Genomic DNA, 18,836 nt, shown 5'->3' on the forward strand with positions numbered 1-18,836 from the left:
TGACCCCTCACCCAACTAAGAGCAGCAACTTCTGGAGGTTTTATGTTATTCAAGGACACTGGTCTAGGACATTTTCAGATTTGGATAGTGGACTGATTGGGTGAGTGGGTTTAGCACTATTTCTCCCAGGACCACTACTGCAGACCCCAACTTTACTTCTCCAAACCCAAGACGGCAGAGGTGAGGCAGGGACCCTCTCCATGGACAGACAGAATGGGTAGGAGGTTGCTGAGGTCTTCACTGGGGAGCAACACTTTGTCAGCTCTGTCCTGGCCTCTTCCATCGAGCAAGGCACCTTTCCAAGCCTGCGGTGTCCTAGATGTGCAGACACCTTGTTGAAGTCTTGTCTCTGGATAAGGTTTTCTGTCAGTAGCCTTGGTCATCCAACCTGAGTTTTGGGGCTTTTTCCTGTCCCTTCCCCGTTACCAAAAGTTCTCAGAAGACAAAACCCTGGTTTCCTCAAGTCTAATTTCAAAGCTTAAGTAAGTGTTCAGGTCACAAGGATATTCTCTTGCTTTGCATTAGTCTCAAGATCACAATGCCACATTTGGTTCTGAACCTGCTCCAGGCTTATCCAGCTTTAGGACAAATTACCCAGGGGTGGAGAGCATAAATCAGCCTGAGTGGGGTCCTCCAGCGAGAACCTCTTAGCACAGTTAGATAATGTAGGCACTTAAAGCGTGAGGTCCAAGCAACTTGACATAGTCATTCCAGAGCCACCTCTGAAAGGTCCTTCAGAGGCCTCCCTTCTGGAATGTCTCAAGTACCATTCCCCACCCTCACCTAGACCTCAGGATGGCCACTCAGAAATTCCTCCTGCACCACCCAGAAATGACATGTCAGCTCCACACAGCCTCCATAGGGCTGTTCAGTCTCATTTCACTGGCAGTGTGGACGCCTACCCTGATCTAGGCATTTCTGGGTCCTTACAGAACTCCACCTTTTGCTTGCAAGACAATTTGTAAGCCTTACCATGATTTTGTGAAGCCTTACAATGATTGACTGAATGTTTACCCCTCGTAAAAAAGAATCTTCGTTTTTATATTTTGTTGTTTTTTTCTCTTAAAAAAAAAAGGAAAAGAAAAGAAAAAGAAAAGAAAAGAAAAGAACGAAATCACTATTCTCCATGCTTATAGGAGTACGACAAGGACAAAATTGGTTCACTCGTTCATAGCAGTGGTAAAATATTTCAGAGCGCGCAACTGATTTTTCTTCTGAGAGAAAACAAAACAAAGAGGGGACCCAAGGGGGAGGGAGAGCAAAGAATGTGCTCTATGAAAATGTAGGTCTTTCTGATAAAAGGAGCCTCCCCTGACCAAGGCCCAAAGGGCGAGTGGGAGCCTAGGAGGTGCACTGTGGGAAGTGGGAGTGAGCACTTTGTTCAGTTGCCTTAATTTTTATTCATTTGCCGGTCATCTGATTGATATTGCAAACATCTTTACAACATACAAATAAATCCCTTATCAACCAGAATATATAGTTAAAGAATTCTTTCCCCATCCCTACTCCCTAGGGGAACTAAAAAACAAAACAAAACAAAACAACAAAACAAACGGAAAAAAAAAACACACAAAACAAACAAAAATATAGCCCTCCCATCCCCCATTCCCTAAGCCAGTAAAGCGATGACAACAGCACCTTGACATTGTTTTAATTCCAACGCTATCAGAAGTTAAAAGCAGTAAAACAGATAATAGTACTAACAAGAACGAAGATACTTACTGTCTAAAATGTAAACGGAATGTTTTGGTTCAAATTTTTGTCGTTTTTTTTTTTTTTTGTCTGTTTTCTGAAAGAGGACAGTTTATTATCAATTCACAATTAAAGCAGCATGCAATTTATTATTATTTTTTTTTAACTTTTTACGTTTTCAATTCTTGGCAACGGCAACAAACCACAACATTATCGAGGAATGTAATGCAGACTTTTTAAAGTTGTGCGCAAAATGACTGTTTCCCTTCTGGTCATGGATAGGTCCAATAAATAGACTGCAGAACCACTGTACTGTATAAACTTCATTTATACATGCAGTTCATAAAATTATTTTTCTTAACTGAATAATTTACCCTGTTATGTATATATACAAATAGATAATTTTTGTCTCAATATAATCTATACAACATAAATCAACTATCTTCCCCTTTTAATGGTCAATGTACATACACAGGAAGTGTCTATCCTTATGAATCGCCAGCCAATTCTCTTTTTGCTATCCATGGTAAGGGCCCGCACGTACGACTGGGTAGTTCGGCACTGGGAGTTCCAATGCCTTTTGTCGATGCCCCTGCAGCCCTCCTTTGTGTAACCCATGGGATTGCACTTGGTCTCATAGAAGTACTGCTTCAGCTGGCCTTTTGATACGGGGACTTTTTCAAGGACCGTGACCGTCCCGCCCGACATGTCCACTGCAGTCTTTTTATCCGCCGCCGTCACCCACTCGCTAATGCTGTCGCACACGCTCAGCTCCCCACGGCGGGCGGGGTCAGAGTGGCGCCGGACCCTCATAGACATGTTTGCAGCATCCAGGTAATTTTTGTATTCCTCGAGCAGAAACAGGAGAGGCGGCTCCAAAGGCACTTGACTACTAAGCATTACCCTGGAAGTGTACAAGTCCGCGTCCTTATTGTTCTCTTCGTTGGGCCGCACTTTCTGGTCCTCGTCCAACAGCTCTTCTATCACGTGTTCAAAAGTGTCAGCCAAGGAAGTCAGGCCTCTCGAGCCTGCCTTGGGCCCATTCATGCTCTCCAGAGTCCCATGGGTCCGCACACCTGGGTAGGTCAAGCTGCCTTGTCCTCGGACGTTTGCTTCCTTCATAGGGGCAGCCTTCATGCAACCGAAGTATGAAATAACCATAGTAAGGAAAAGGATGGTCATCACTCTTCTCACCTGGTGGAACTGCAGGGAGAAAGCAGAAAGGAGACACAGAGCTCGTTAGGGCTTGCTTCCGCCGGGCAGGGTGGGGGGGGGGGGGGGGAAGCAGTGCCACTGCACGATGCAGTGCGAAACAGGGGATTGTAATTCCAGGCCATTCTGCAGGGTCAAGGGTTTTATGTACTGGTGATAAACTCCAGCTGCAGTAGGACACAAGTTAAATGTCAGGAGTGTGCTCTCTATGTGGTTTAATATAAACCAGAGACCGTGCTGTGTTTGCCCCAAGACGAGGCACTGAAACCCGAGGTTAGATGGCTTCTAAGCAAGTGAAAAAAAAAAAATGGTGCCTTCAAGGTCTCCTCCTTCCTCCCACTTTAGCAGCTTTGTAAGTTTAATTTTTAATGATCTCTGCTCAGGCTGTCATAAGAAACACAAAATCAGAAATGTTACTAAGCAACAACTGCAACTGTAATAGTCATTTTTTTTCCCCCTTTAGTTGGCAACATGGTCCTATTGAGGGAACATGTGACAGGAATGGTCGTGGCCCGAGGGGTCTGTGGGGGCCTTCCTAGCCTTGTGATATCTAGGCTTGGGAAGCATCATAAAAAAGAAGTCAGGGAGCTGTAAAGAGCCTTTACATGGACTTTTTTTCCCCCCCCTCCCCTAGAGATAATCTATCAGAATAAAGTAGAAAGATAATTCCATCAAGCCATCCTGCTTTACAGATAAGGAAACCAAAGGATTTGTTTCCTGTCCTGAAGAAAGTTTATATTAGAGCCTGGGGCTCCCAGCATCAGCTCCAGAGTTTCCCTACTACACCTGGGTGGTCACAACTGAAAATGTTTTGCTTATTTCCAAACACAAATCATTTTCTACCCGTTGATTTTAATGGTGTGTCTATGCCTGGGGCTGATATGAAAACAATGTGTCTGCTTAAGAGAGAACTGGAAAAGTCTGCATTAAAAAGGCACTGAAGTCAATTTCAAATGCCTCCCAGATGCAGATCCACAGTTATCTCCAGCAACTCTCTGAGCTCCTCAGCCCTTGGCTTTCCTGGCTCACGTACAGACAGCCCCATCTCAGAAAGCTCAGCTTCTCCTTCCACTGAAAATGTGGTCTGGTGTATATATGCGTATGAGAGGGCTCCGAGTTTATCACACCTTTAAAAAGCTGAGTGGCATTTTGCACATTTTGGAATAGGCAGCTAGTGCTTCTTTCTGTGCTTTTGAAGTTTTCTGGGAAGTCCCTTAACAGCACACCACAAAATTAATCTTTTCCTGTTTGCCAGAGGGTTTTCCAGTGTAAATTTGGCTGCATGTCTACAGGCAGGCTCTGGGAAGCCAATTAGAATGGGCGAACAAACAACATGAAAACATACCTACGGACCGACCCAAGGTTACCATCAGATGGTGAAGGACTTCAATGTCACTTACCTGAAGCTCTGGGTCCCTTAGCAAGAGACAGAAGCATCCCCCAGGTCCGACACTAACTACTCCTAGCTCTCAGTCCCAGAGCAAGGATTTACAAAGAGACACACACATGCCCTAGTTGTTACGCTGTGCTACCTGCTACCCATGGACTTCCTGTCCATTAAGTGTCACCGTACGGGAAGGCAACAACCTACCTCCTCCAGTCAATAGGTCACACTGTAGAAACGGCTGCAAATGCTGGTACGGAGAAACAATGCTTCTGTTCTCCGCTTTTATAAGAGAGAGCTATTACCATCCCCAAACACTCACAAATTTCCTTGTGGATTCATTCTCACTTTGCACAAAGAGCAAGCATTCTCAGGGCTGTCTGGACACACAAGGGTCTGCGGGTAGGAAGAGCACCCTGGTTTGTATGAACCACACCTGAACTTTTTGTGAATGTCCCGGATTTTTCACCATCGAAGAAATGCATCCTCTGAGGAACTTTGTACTCCTGGGCAGGTGGTATTACCACTGAAGGAAAACCCTTTTTCCTAATGTTCCCTGTTCAAATTAAAACCTCCACCTCAGATGGAGGTTGAGGAAAAAATGCCAATCTAGAATATTCTACCCCAGCCATCTATATCGCTCGGGTACAGATCTGCTGTGATCAGTCATCTTTCAATACTATTATTTCACTAAATCTAAGATATTGGCATTACAAAACACACCATTTTGTGTATCACTAAGAAATTAAAAATGCAGCCAAAAGTGCCTCCTTTATCATCCCAAACTGTTACTGTATACTTACCGAAGAGCTCTTTTAGACTTATTAGGACACATTTTATCACATATAATTTTTCTGCAAATGTAACAAAAGAAAACCAAGCAAAGTAAGTTGGTTAAGGTGATGACAGCTGTGCTGGGACTCCTTCCTACCTGGCCAACCAGAACAACAAAAGGACATCAACTGTAGGACACAAGCCATTTCGAAGATGTTAAAAATATGAATCAGAAAATGTTCATTTTGGAATTAATCAAAGAGAGTAAGTCTTGTAAATATTTACTAAGTGCCCACACAAACTGCTTAAAATGGGCCAAGTTCCTCAGGCATCTTCAACTACAGAGGTGAGACATTGCTTTTTTACCTCGACCACAGTGATGAGTCTCTTAATGACACCTTTTTCTACACTTGGTTTAAAGACGTTTATTTACCCTGCCTTTCACTGTTCTCATCTTTTTCTTAGTAACTTTTTGGTTACATAAGTAGTGAGTCCTTTATATATTCTTCTTAGCAGTTCCATAAGTAACTGTTTCAGAGGAACAAAGGCTATCTAAGTCAATAGAACTTGGCTTACATCCTGAAGCCCACACTGGGCGCACCTCTCAAAGCTGAACATCTGCAGAGAGTCAGTAATGAACTTTCTAGTGCTGAAGTCCAGCCCCCATCTCCAGCCCTGCCCAGAGGGACACTTCTGGGATGCTCACTGCCTATTCACTCACAAGGCCCAGTAATGCATCCAACACCCAACTCAGTACTTTTTGAGGGGACAATGTTACTCCCTAACTTTTCTGTTTCTGACAGTGATGGTGTCTGCCAACCACCGGCAGTCTTCAGTTAGATGATAAGCTCTCTGAGGGAATGGATCATGTCTGACCCAATTAATGCTTAACACAGAGTAATAGAATAATTCTCAGTAAAAACCTACTGATGAGTTGATTAAACCATGAGAAGACAGTTTTGACCTAATTTTCAGGGGAAGCCTTCCCATTTGAAAAGCACCAGTGAACCCAGGGAATTATTTGGTCAAGTACAGGCCATGCTAAACCCAAATTATAAGCTCGAGGAGATCTTATAGATGTCAATGATCAGCCATGAGGAATCTCTTCAGCTTCTCTCAGAGCTCAACACTTTACTTGGATGATTTCTAACAAGCAAATAACATGACATCATATGAACAGCCCCTATCATTTGTGTAGCTCTGTTTCTAACAAAAGACTTTGAAAAAGCAGCCAGTGACAATACTCATAGCAAAACTTGAACTTTTAAGTCTTGTAACTGCCTTTTTCGCTGTTAACCTCTTCAGTGAGTGATTTTATACACTGTCTCAGGAAATCCTAAACGTAAGTAAAAGCTTCCATGGTAATTCCAAACATTTTAGGCCCTTCAGATGAGACTTGGTTACGCCAAAGATGAGAGGCGGTGTGATACTGCTAAGTAGACAGTCTATATATCTCTTTATACGTAATAAATTCACTGGGGCTGTCTAATTCTGCTCCAAGGCTTACAACAATCAACTCAACCACATCTATAAAATGCTAGAGAGGATTTCTTTTTTAGCCTCATTCTCAAAAAATTAAATATAGTACACCAGGCTAAAAAGAAAATCTACAAAATAGAAGGAAAGTTAGTTTTAAGCATGACTCACAAGTCTTAAACATTCAACCAGATGAATATCCATGACAGCATGCTATAGTAATAACTTAACATTTCTCTTAAAGACTGTAGAACACTCACAAGTATGATCTAATTTGCCTGTTAAAAGGAGATAAGGCAGGTATTATTATCCACATTAAACAGATGAGACAGTTATGGTTCAGAGAGGTTTACAGGTTAGCTCTTCGTCCAGGTTTTTAACCATCAGGACAGGCTGCTGGGTTTACAATATTTAACGGCAGGGAGAAGAGAGGCTCTGCTACAGAGGGTGGTCAGAGAAGGAGCTTCTAAAATGTAGCCAGAGCTCTCGGCAGGTGTGTGTATCCTGGAGCCCGACTTTGTAAAGGCAGCACCACTGAGATGCTGCTTTGCAGTACTGGATAATTGTGACCCGTAAGACCCTTTGACTTTAATGCCATTCCAGTGGATGGAATTTCAGACAACATGGCCTTCCTCTAAAGGAAAGCTCTACAAAAACTTAGGCACCCTAGAACAACATTTCCATGGCCAAAGCTAAGAAGGGAAAGCAAACAGTAATAGGGGTCATTCAGGCAAACAGGAGAAAACACACAAAGTGTTCCTTGTTGCTAATCCCTTAGCGTTTTGTCTATGAGCATGTAATCAAAAGTTTAAAGATATGGCGGCTCATCTTAGTCTTATAAGTAACAAGGATAACTGTAACGTTGAAGAAATTATCGATTAATATTTAATTCCTAACATACATGATGCAAGCCTATAAAGAGATCACCTCAATGCAATCTTGCAAATCAATGTAAATAATCTTTAATTTGTATCCAGTTTCACTCTATGCATATATTAGCCTTTGTTTGTTCATTCATCACCCAAAGAATCGACCTTCAAATCTTATGGTCTAGGAGGGAAGCAGGACATATATTTAAGTAACGAAAACAAAAAGGTAGAAAAGACCCAGGAAAAGTAAAAAAAAAAAATTGTGTAAAGAGAAAGAGGTTACTTCCAGTTAGAGAATGAAGAATGCTCTGTGAAGAGGAAGGGGAGGATAGGGAGGGTTTAGATGTGTCCAGAAAAGACACCACTGGATGGGTGGAGGCTTGGTTGGAGTCAAAGAGCACATTTCAAGAGAAAAGAACTCTTTAAGGGAATAGTGAGAAGTAACAGTGAGTGACTGTCCGATTCAGAAAGGCTCTCAGGAGGATGCTAATGAACTCTGACCCTGCTTTGCAGACATGGAAGAGCCAGTGAAGAGTTTCTGAGCAGGAAAACGCTTCTAGAAGCCCAGTTTATCAGCAGGTACAGGAGGGCCTGAAAGAATGATCCAGTGGGAAAGACCAGTTAATTCACTGATTTTCTTGGTGCCTGTTGAACTTCAGAAATAAATAGTGAGGGGTGCCTTGGGTGGCTTAGTTGGTTAAGTAGCTGACTCCTGATTTCGGCTCAGGTCATGATCTCAGGGTCGTTGAGACCGGCTCCACAGTAGGCTTGGAACTTGTTTAAGATTCTTGCTCTTTCTTGGGGCGCCTGGGTGGCTCAGTGGGCTAAACCTCTGCCTTCAACTCAGGTCATGGTCTCAGGGTCCTGGGATCGAGCCCCGCATCGGGCTCCCTGCTCAGTGGGCAGCCTGCTTCCTCCTCTCTCTCTGCCTGCCTCTCTGCCTACTTGTGATTTCTGTCTGTCAAATACATAAATTCAAAAAAAAAATCTTAAAAAAAAAAAGAGATTCTTGCTCTTTCTCTCTCTCCCTCTACCTCAGCCATTCCTTTCCCCAGCCCTGTGCGCGCACACACACTTGCTAAACAAATAGATAAATTCTGAGTAGTTACTTAAGTAAGATTAGAGTCAAGTTTTAACTTCATTTATTTCTATTTATTTTAACTTTCTTTTCTTTTCTATTCTTTTTCTTTTTCTATTTCTTTTAACTTAATTTAGTTCTATTTATTTATTTTTAGGCTGAAGTGGGTTGCAAAAGAGAAGGGGTTAGAGAGAAGTATGCAGACATGAGTGTGAACCACCGGTCAAGTCCGGGTTGGCTAAAAGAACATCATGGAGGGTGGATGAGGGAAGGCAGCAATCGAGATTCTCATTCCAATTATAATTACACTGAACTTGGATTCCACTGCTCAGCACTTTTAATTCAAAGATCTCCAAATACTTTGCAAATATTAACTAATTAAGACTCACAGGGCCCTAGAGGTGCAGGTAACTATAATTACCCCCCTTTTGTACAGGCGGAAAGGGGACCAGAGTTTTTAATCAACTCATCCATTTGCTGTGGTTCCCCTGATAGAACAAGGTCAGAACCTCAGATTCCAAAGGAAAACTAGGCCTTCAACTACAGAAACCAGTTTTTTTTTCCTTCATTTCTCTGCATTTTCCCCACTAGGTATATACTGCTTAGCCGAGAATTTAAAAAACAAACAAAAACAACAACAAACAAACAAATAGCTTCACACTCCTGAGGGAAAACAATTGGCAGTTGGAATCCCTGAGTAAAATGGCAGTGTGGGCCTAATGATCACGACAGATATTTAGTTACTTCCCTGAATGACCGATCAACTGAAACTAATACATTATTTTAGTAATGAAATCGGATGAGGCAGATGTTCCAAAGCTTTGAAGGAAGTGCCTTTAAAAATGTAGTTTTCAATCATAATGTAGTTTATGTTCATGGGTATCCAACTATGCATTCTACACAGCACAGTCCTTCACACCAGAGGACTCTCTGATCCCCAGTGGGTGCACGGTATTGTGACACACACGGGCATTACTTAGCTTAAGAATGACAGAGAAATTGCTGGTTCTTAAGACCCAGAATAATACATACATGTAATTATTGCATAAAAAAGTATATTGCAACTGAATTATTAATTTGATAAATTTACATACATCTTTGATAGAAAGCACAGCAGCTCTGGTCTTTTAGTAACACCTTCTATCCCATACTCCGTCCTTGAAAAAAGCAAATATTTTTCTACTGGTCAGACACCCAGCTTATTGAGGAGTAACACCAGACCATATTCCCCATTAGGATGGGGAGGGGTCTTCTCCTCTAAATTACAATTTGTACAGTACCTTGTACAACGCGCCTGGCCCAAGGCAGAGAACACCCTACCAAGCATCCCAATCCCAGGCACAGCTGCCACCATCCAAAGGTCTTCAAGTGCCTTTTTAACCCAACTGCCCCAATAAACCTACTGGTCTGTGGTAACCAAGGAAGAATCCCTGGAAGCCAGAGCCACCCATAGCTAACGGTCCTATCCATGTTCACCTCCTCGTCAAAGAGTAATACTGTCCAAAGAGCGCACACCTCTGTGGTAAAGTCAAGCATGCACAAGTCAATTGCCCATCAAATGAACAGACAACCAAAATTTTTCTTTTTAAAATACAGTTTTAAACTATTTTTGAAACTTTTTTCTTAAAGATTTTATTTATTTGAGAGACAGAGACTGAGAAAGGGAGAGCATGAGAGTGCGGAGCGTCAGAGGGAGAAGCCAACTGCCCGTTGAGCATGGATCCCGATGCGGGACTCCATCCCAGGACTCCAGGATCATGACCTGAGCCAAAGGCAGTTGCTTAACCAACTCAGCCACTCAGGTGCCCCTAAACTATTTTTTTTTTTTTTTCATTTCTTTTTTTTTAAATTTTTAAATTTTTTATAAACATAATACATTTTTATCCCCAGGGGTACAGGTCTGTGAATTGCCAGGTTTACACACTTCACAGCATTCACCATAGCACACACCCTCCCCAATGTCCATAACCCCACCCCCCTTGCCCCTAAACTATTTTTAAAAAAGATTTTGTATACTTATTTGAGAGAGAGAGTATGTGAGTGCTCACATGCACAGGGGAAGGGAAAAGGGAGAGAATCGCAGTCAGACTCGTGCTGAGTGTGGAGCCCAACACCAGGTTGGCTCTCACCACCCTGAGATCATGACCAGAGATGGACACTTAACCAACTCACCATCCAGGCATCTCTTAAACTGCTGTTTTTTAGATTACGGAACAAAATGGCAGTTAACATCCAATTAAAAGCTTAATCTCTTTAATTAGGATTCTGTTTTCTTTAGAATTTTAGGTGAGATTTGGTTATAATTAAGTTCAGACTTAATACTGTTCTATTACTATTATTCTCAACTTGTTAAGCCTCTTACTTTAAGTACAGTTAATTAACACACCGTGCTATGTTAGTTTCAAGTGTGCAACACACTGATTCAATAATTCCATACATGACCCCATGCTCATCATGGTTAAGTGCACTCCTTAATGCCCATCATCTGTTTAACCCATCCCCCCATGACTCTCCCCGCTAGTAACCATCCAGTCTGTTCTCTGTGGTTAAGAGTCTGTTTCTTGATTTATCTCTCTCTCTCTTTTCCCCCCTTGGCTTGTTTGTTTTATTTCTTAAATTCCACATGAAATCATATGGTATTTGTCATTGTCTGAACAATGTTCTATTAAATTGCAAAAAAAAAAAAGCATTATTAAATTCCCCTAACATTGCAGATAGTAATGTTAATTGTGATATGATCTACCAGGTTCCATTAAGTTTTAATAACCTACTTTCCAAGGACCTGAACAAAATTAAATGAAACCTTGCCTCTCAAAGGGATATCCATGGACCAGCAGCATTACCATCGCCTAAGAGCTCACAAGACATGAAGACTCTCAGGGTGCCTGGATGGCTTAGTCAGTTAAGCATCTGCCTTCAGCTCCGGCCTTGATCCCGGGGTCTTGGGATGGAGTCCTGTCTCAAGCTTCTTACTCAATGGCGATTCTGCTTCTCCCTCTCACTTGTCCTCTGTGCTTTCCTCTCTCTCTCAAATAAATAAATAAAATCTTTAAAAAAAAAAAAAAAAAGCAGCTCAGCTTCCCTTCCTCTATTCCATCCACCCTGTCCACTAAAACAGCATCTGTACTTTGACAAGATTCATGTACTTCAAGGTGATTTATATACTTATTAAAGTTGGGAAACATTGGACTGTAAATGATAAAGAGGAAGGAAGCTACTTAGGCTCAGGAAATGAAAGGGCTGTCGACTTACGTATTTGTCGTGCATTCTGAGCCATGTCATGGGCTTACCTGCCATCTCTTCATTGGTTCCACTTGTTTTATTAGGACATTTATTATGTAGGAAAATAATTTTGCTTTTGTAATGGTAATAAATAAATCTGGGTTCCCTTTATATGTCACCTGGCTTTCCCACTATTGTGCTTATACAGTAAAGCACAGGGTACCCATAAATGTGATTCATTGAGAATTTATATTGTACTACTGACCTAAACCTGGACTTCTACTCAATCACTAATTTTTAATCTCAATGTCACGAGCCATGTGCACGCAAAATTGGCCTCCCTGAAGACTTAGAAGGCCTAACATTTCTCCCTCGATCAGAATCAGACTGGAAATGACACCAACGGCATTGGCAGGTGATAGATTTCCACACACATGAATATTCCTTTCAGCCAGATGTCTCTGATGGTGAAACCAAGACAAAGGCAGGGAAAACTGACTCACTCACTCAATGAAGATTTATTTCTAAGTTTGCCCTAAAACTAACAGCTCTAATACCTAAATAAAACCCACGAAACAACAGCAATGGCAGCAACAACAAAACCCTAAAACATATCCATATATCAAGTATCCAAATCCCCTATCCAACCCAAATTCGTCTTTATCTCAGTAAGGTACCCAGCAGGCAACCCAATTTCTCAGTTGGGTTCCAACAACTAGGATCATTTGCTTCAAGACCGAAGGAGGAAACATGGTTAAAAAAAAAAAAAAAAAAAAAAGTTTTCTAAAGAAAAGTCTAAAACTTCTTGAGTTACAGGGACATCCTCAGGGAGTTGATGGGGTAGTTTCATCAACAGAACTGGAGATTGCTTCACTGTTTAGGTTTTTTGCGAAGGATTGCAGAGACAGCTAGTTCCCAAACACCGAGTCACCAAGTCACCAATACGTACACAAATGACTCACACTGGGAACCCTGATGGTGTTGCTGTTAGATCACCTGCAAATGGGTGGGGCTGAGATGACACAGAACCACCTTTTCCCAGGGGGAATCCTAAGTATTACTGGGTTCCACTTTGAGCCCCACATGGTACAGATGTGAACACAGCTAAAGGGGTGCCTCCTCCAAATGACGAACACAGCACACCTACTATCGGGGATGCTGTGAAAGTGCAGCAGAGCACGGTCTTCCAAGTTCTGGGATTGAGGAATAAGCATGCTCTGTACTTTAAAAGAGTGCAAGGGTGACGTAACTGTGCTCTTTGTCCCTAAGGGGAGAGAACATGCAGTAACTCTCTCAAGCCAGAGGATAAAAGGAATCCCCCCTCAAGAAGTTTGCCATAATGCGGACATTGAGAACAAGCCAGAACCATGACAATTAAAACCAAAAACCAAAAACAAACAAAAGAGACTATATTTCAGTCTTTCCTCAGAATTGGAAACTTCAAATCAACAGGTTGCTTGTAAGGTGTTGCGGACACCCTGGAGTTCCTGCGGTGAGATGCTATGGGAATTTCGACAGCTGTGAGTCACCGCCCACGAGACACGGTCCCCACACAAACACACTCTTAATGGACCCCGGAGCTGTGGTAACAGCCTGCCCTTCCCAGTTTTTCCACAGATGGTGCTCCTGAAATTTTCCACAGCCCATGTATTCCTGTGGTTAATTAGTTATCTGAGTGAATTCCATCACAAAACTATCTGTTCGTAATTAGAGCCATCTTAGGTCCAAACTGGAAGCCTTCAATGTCATTACTTTAGAAGGGGTAAAATGAGAAAGGGGACAGATGATTCTCAGCTGATGAAGAGACCTCTGTCTAGTTTAGATCCCATCCTCTGAACTACAACAGAGAACATTAATTTTTACAAAGCAAGAGGTGAAAAATAGGTGGGAGAAGAAACTGGACAGAGACAGTGCCCCTAGGACAAAGACTAGGTTTTAAAAGCACTATGGAAATCCCAAGGGAAAGATGAAATTAGCAAGAGAATGCCATTAGCTCTCCGTTGCTCACCTTGATGAGACCATTTTCAGGAATCGGTTTGTTAAATTCCACATGCCGCAGCCCTTCTTCTGGGATGCACAGTCACACCGTACTGAAGCGTGTGGGCAGATGCCAAGACGTGTGCGGACACGCAGCCCTCTCTATAGAAACTCAGTGTTCCGAGCGTTAACGAGGATTAACCTCCTGCGCATGTGGGGGAAAACTGGTGGTTCCACACATCCAGTTGTCCTTCGGGTTATTTTTGCATCTGACTCTATAATTTCTTTTAATGACTTATTGTACAGCACAGGAAAGTGCTCATTATTTGTAGCTTAATGCAGAGGCAAGAATAAGGGAGTATGTGCCCCTGCCCACGGCCCTACCACAGCCCCCAACTCTTGTACGTGTCCCTGTTCATGTGAGAAGCACAAGCAAGCCAGTTTCTGGGCCCTGCGCATAATGAGCCATGTGGACCCTGTTCCAGAAACTGGCCGTGTTCCAGAGCTATTATAAAATACAAGGAAAATATTAACATCTCAGACGACAAAAGATCCATATGGCCGGTCAGGAAATATCCACAGCGTTTAAGCCAATAGATGTACCTATATGGAAACATTTGATTCTGTCTCATGAGCATCAGGACTGTGGGAACATCTGCGTGTCTCCATCCCTTTTCACTAAACATTGATTCCTACAAAATACATGCAAACGGAAACACCAACATATTTAATCCAAGCAGTGGGATGAGGGACGTTTCTAGCTACACAGTATTTTTAAATAAACATAGTACTGGAGGTAATGGTGTGTGTCCGGGGTGGGGGTGATTTGGGGAGAAGCTGTACAATTGGATAAATAAGTAATATAATCTTCTCTTTGTATTAAAAATGATTAAAAATAATAGCTAACATTTCTGAGTGGCACAGTAGGTAACCGAGTTATCCGCAGCTTATAGCTAAGAAAACTGAGGCTCAGAGAGGTTCAATAAATTGCCTAAAATCACATGCCGCCTGCCCCCCCCCCAAAAAAAACATACACCCAGCATGTGGTAGAAATGGAATTTGCACCAGAGATGGCTTGCATGCTTCTTTCCATACGGGGTCAGATGTGGATGTGGTCTTACATTTTGAGGGAGGTCTCCTTGGCAGAGACAGCCCACAAACCCTATGTATCAATTTCTTATTTATTTAAGCAAAGCCCTCTACGATCATTCCTGGTAAGCAGTTTATTTACACACTAATTTCACAAACATTGACTACCACTCTAATGTTTCTGCTTTACTGTGTCTTCCCCATACTGAAGCATTCCCTCAAGGTATCAATCGTACATGCATACGTGGGCATAGTGGTGTCAGAACAATGCCCAGAGGAAATTTTGCTTGAAATGTCAGAACATCTTCCCCTGAGAAGATCTCACTGGGTCTCGAACAGAACCCCATGGTTTTTAGATCATTAACCACAACTGCCAAATAATCCTGTGTCAACTCTACTTGAGTAAGAATGATCTCAATCAAGACCCAAGTGCCAATGTGCCTTCAGGAAACAACAACAACAACAACAACAACAACAACAAAACCAACTTAGGATGTAAAGTCTTTCTATTTAGTACCCCAACCTAATACCCTCAAAATCTAGAGGACTGGTTCCTAGGCTACCCCACTTGACTTGTGCCATGGTCCTGTTACTCAAGAACAGAGCTGAGGGGCTGAGACAAGAGTGGCAAAAAAGGTATGGCGGGACAGTCTCAAATTTATTCTCAAGGAGTAGTTCCTATAACTAGGTAGGACCACGAAGACCACAGAACAGAGGATCCAACATGGACAGAGCAGCAGACTCTCAGTGTGCCCACAAGGGCAACCAAGCTGAAACAGCCCAAGGAACAAAGGTCATAGGGTGAAAGACTTCACAGGGGTTCCCTGCCTCCAAACAGGTGCCCAGAGGCTGTTGGCATGAATGGCAAAGGGAAAGCCAACCCAAGAGCCACACTGAGTGGATACAGAACACGTACCCAAGATGACCTCCTGAATGTGTGTGGCAGGTTGGAGGCACAATGGCACAAAACACAGGATACCTGGCTTCTGGCCACAGTCAACCCTTGGATGATAGCAGACTTCTAGAGAAGTAGCTGCAAAGAGCCTGAGAACAGAACTGGAAATGCCTGTTGTGAAAGCCTTCGCAGGTATCAACAAAAGAAAATGGGTCTTTGTCAGGGGTGTGTCAGCTAGCTTCTGGCCGTCCACCCATATGCCGAGGAAGTATTTTTTTGTGTAGCTACATACAGTCATCACTGCAACTCCCCAACTGCAACCAGGCCATATACAGGAACAGGACAGGTTTTCCCTTTTAAAGGGGCCCCCTCAAAAATTCAGTGAAAAAGAACGCTTGTTTGAATGGAATAACCATTCTGCCAGGCTCTTTTTAACCACACTTTTCTAGGCAGTAGAGCTAAAGGAATTTTTTTTCCCTCCATAGAGCATTTTGTCTGCAGAGGAAAGTAAGACTAAGAATTGATCTTTCCAACGAGAATGAGAGTCAGGTGAACGTGACCTGGAATATGTGCTTTTTGAAACATGGAGATGCTAGTTGGGCTACAAATCCCGTGTTTTTATAGGATTCCCTATTTGTATGATGCAGGAGACCGCCTGCCAATTTTGAGGGAAAAGTGTGACCATACTGTGTCACAGTTTTGTGTTTACATTGTACTTCCACCAGCTTTAATTCATCTTACAAAGTACTAATTATTGAATTACACATCTTTAGGAAAGTGCAAAATCATTCCTCAAAAGTGCTTCCCCTTGGGTGTGAAAGTTCTAAACTCGGCAAGACCTCGTCTGTGATTTGGGAGATATCTTCTGAACTCAGTACCTAGAAATAAGGCTAACAGCTGCGAAATGAGCACTGAAAGCCTGATACACAGAGCGTTGTGGTGGGACAATTTCCTTTTCTGTTCTACTAAACACTGTTGTGGTCTTTAGATTTATGACTGCTAGTTAGGTGAATAATGAGTGCATGCTCAAATTTCCATTGCATGAGCTTCTACAAGTAGCAACTGGGTCCATTCTGTGTGTGTCACCGGAGCTGGCATAAACCCATGGCCATGGTGAAGCAGTATTTCCACTGGAATTGGTGTCTTCACCAAGTGTGGGACTGTGCAATATTCCCACTGCAAACTAGAGGCAAGGTGGGAGACGGAGATCTCACAAAGAAGTTTGCTTTCCACTTTTCATTGTTCAGATTGACATCTACTCTGCTGGCAATGCTGTGAAGAAATAGCCATTCTCATACGTTGAGGGTGGGAACACAAAGGGTTCGAGCTCTCTGTTTTGTTTTGTTTTTTCTTAAAAACTGTACTTATTTAGTTGAGAGAAAGAGAGATGTTACTGTGAGCAAGGGGAGAGGAAGAAGCAGGCTCCCCACTCAGCAGGGAGCCCAGTGCAGGGCTCGATCCCACGGTCCCAGGATCATGACCTGAGCAGAAGACGCCGACGCTTAACCAACCAACAGAGCCACCCAGGCACCCCAGGGTCCAAACCCTCTGCAGGACCCTTAGGCAGCATCAATCAAAATTATAAATGAAAAAAATAAAAATAAATTATAAATGAATTTTCCTGCTGACCCAGCAATTCCACTTCTGAGAATGTACCTATATAGGTAGGTACACACATACAAGATGATGTATACCCAACATTCGTAATTGCAACAGGCATATAACATCAAAAAGACTAGATTGCCCAATTTCCAGTTGCAAGAAAACAGATAAACTATACAGCACATATGCAGTAGAATCCATGCAACTATAAAGAACAACTGGCTGCTTATATACTGAAATATAAGCTTTCTGAAATATACTGGCAGGTAATAAAAGCAAGGTGCAGAACAGTGTACGTAGAGTATATTACCTTTTGTTTAAAAAATGGGGGAAATTACGGACACCTGGATGGCTTAGTCAGAAAAGCACGTGACTTGATCTCAGGGTCATGAGTTTGATATCCACGTTGTAGGTAGAGATTACTTTAAAAAAAATGGCTTCAACACTGGGGAGGGAACCTTAAAATAAATTTTTAAAATAAATTTTTGAAAGTGGGGGAAAATAACAATATATTCATATTTACTTATGTTTTCATAAAACACTATGAAGGATTCACATGAGATTAGTACAAATGATCTCCTATATATGGTATGTGCTAGGTGGGGAAGTGGAGGCGGGCAAGATGCCTCAACATAGGCTTTTAAACACTTGTTTGATTTTGAGTCATAGAAGTAAATTAAGTATCAAGAAATTAAATTAAAACTAACCAATTTTTTAAAAAAGTTGAACCTACTGACTTCACCTTTGACACCAATGACTCTCCCACACTGCTCTGGTGCAACAGACACTCAAGAAATGTTTGCCAGTTCCTTTGCTATGTCCCAGTAGTGACTAAAATCAAGAAGTCTGTTGAGTGCCATCTCAATTTCTGGGACATTTCCTGGAAGAGACCAGCACAAGATGGGGCAGTTGGGTATAGAGGGTAGTCCCTGGGACTGGGGAATGAAGATCTAAGTTCTGGGTCTACCTTTTCCACTTGTTTTTAAGTTGATCCTATGAAGTGGCTGATAATCGGCCATTTCTTAACTAAGAAACTGGGGAAAATCACAGATGAATCACCATGGATGAGCCAATGGAAGGACCTGCTGCCTCAGCTCTGTGATAGGAGGATAAGAAATCCCACCTTGCCTGAATCACAGCATCATGCCAAGGGTCATCAACACATGGAAAGGGGCTTTATAAACTGTAAAGGGCAACTGTACAAACAACTGTTGTTAACCACACCACCAGCCAGAGGGGTGACCATCCATAGCCAAACACAGGAGGGGAACAAGACCCATTCCCAAAAGTTTCTGAGACACTGAGATGGTGTGTGTGTTGGGGGGGGGAGTGGGAATGGAAAGGAAATCTCCAAAATAATCTTGCAATGTCAACAGAAAACAAGAGTGGGCTGACAAAAACAGACTTGAAGAAGACATGCGGTTAAATGACTCCATATGTAGTCATCTACAAATGGATATACTGGAAATTCCATAAGCCTAACAGGGAAATTAGGGAGACATGACATATACGTGAGAAAACTTCAAGAATACAGACTTTAATACACAAATGCAAAATCAGTGTCAA

General features: G+C 42.4%; 1 protein-coding gene across 1 annotated transcript; it reads right to left on the reverse strand.

The window, feature by feature from the left end:
• Positions 1-1,636: 1,636 nt before the first annotated feature.
• BDNF (brain derived neurotrophic factor) lies at positions 1,637-13,925 on the reverse strand. Its single transcript, XM_059138607.1, is given in 4 exon segments — positions 1,637-2,895; positions 13,716-13,759; positions 13,762-13,906; positions 13,908-13,925. Coding segments are annotated over 4 exon segments (972 nt in total). The 3' UTR covers positions 1,637-2,130.
• Between the last annotated feature and the right edge of the window lie 4,911 nt (positions 13,926-18,836).

Source organism: Mustela lutreola, chromosome 1 (assembly GCF_030435805.1).
Source record: "Mustela lutreola isolate mMusLut2 chromosome 1, mMusLut2.pri, whole genome shotgun sequence".
NCBI classification, from domain to species: domain Eukaryota; kingdom Metazoa; phylum Chordata; class Mammalia; order Carnivora; family Mustelidae; genus Mustela; species Mustela lutreola.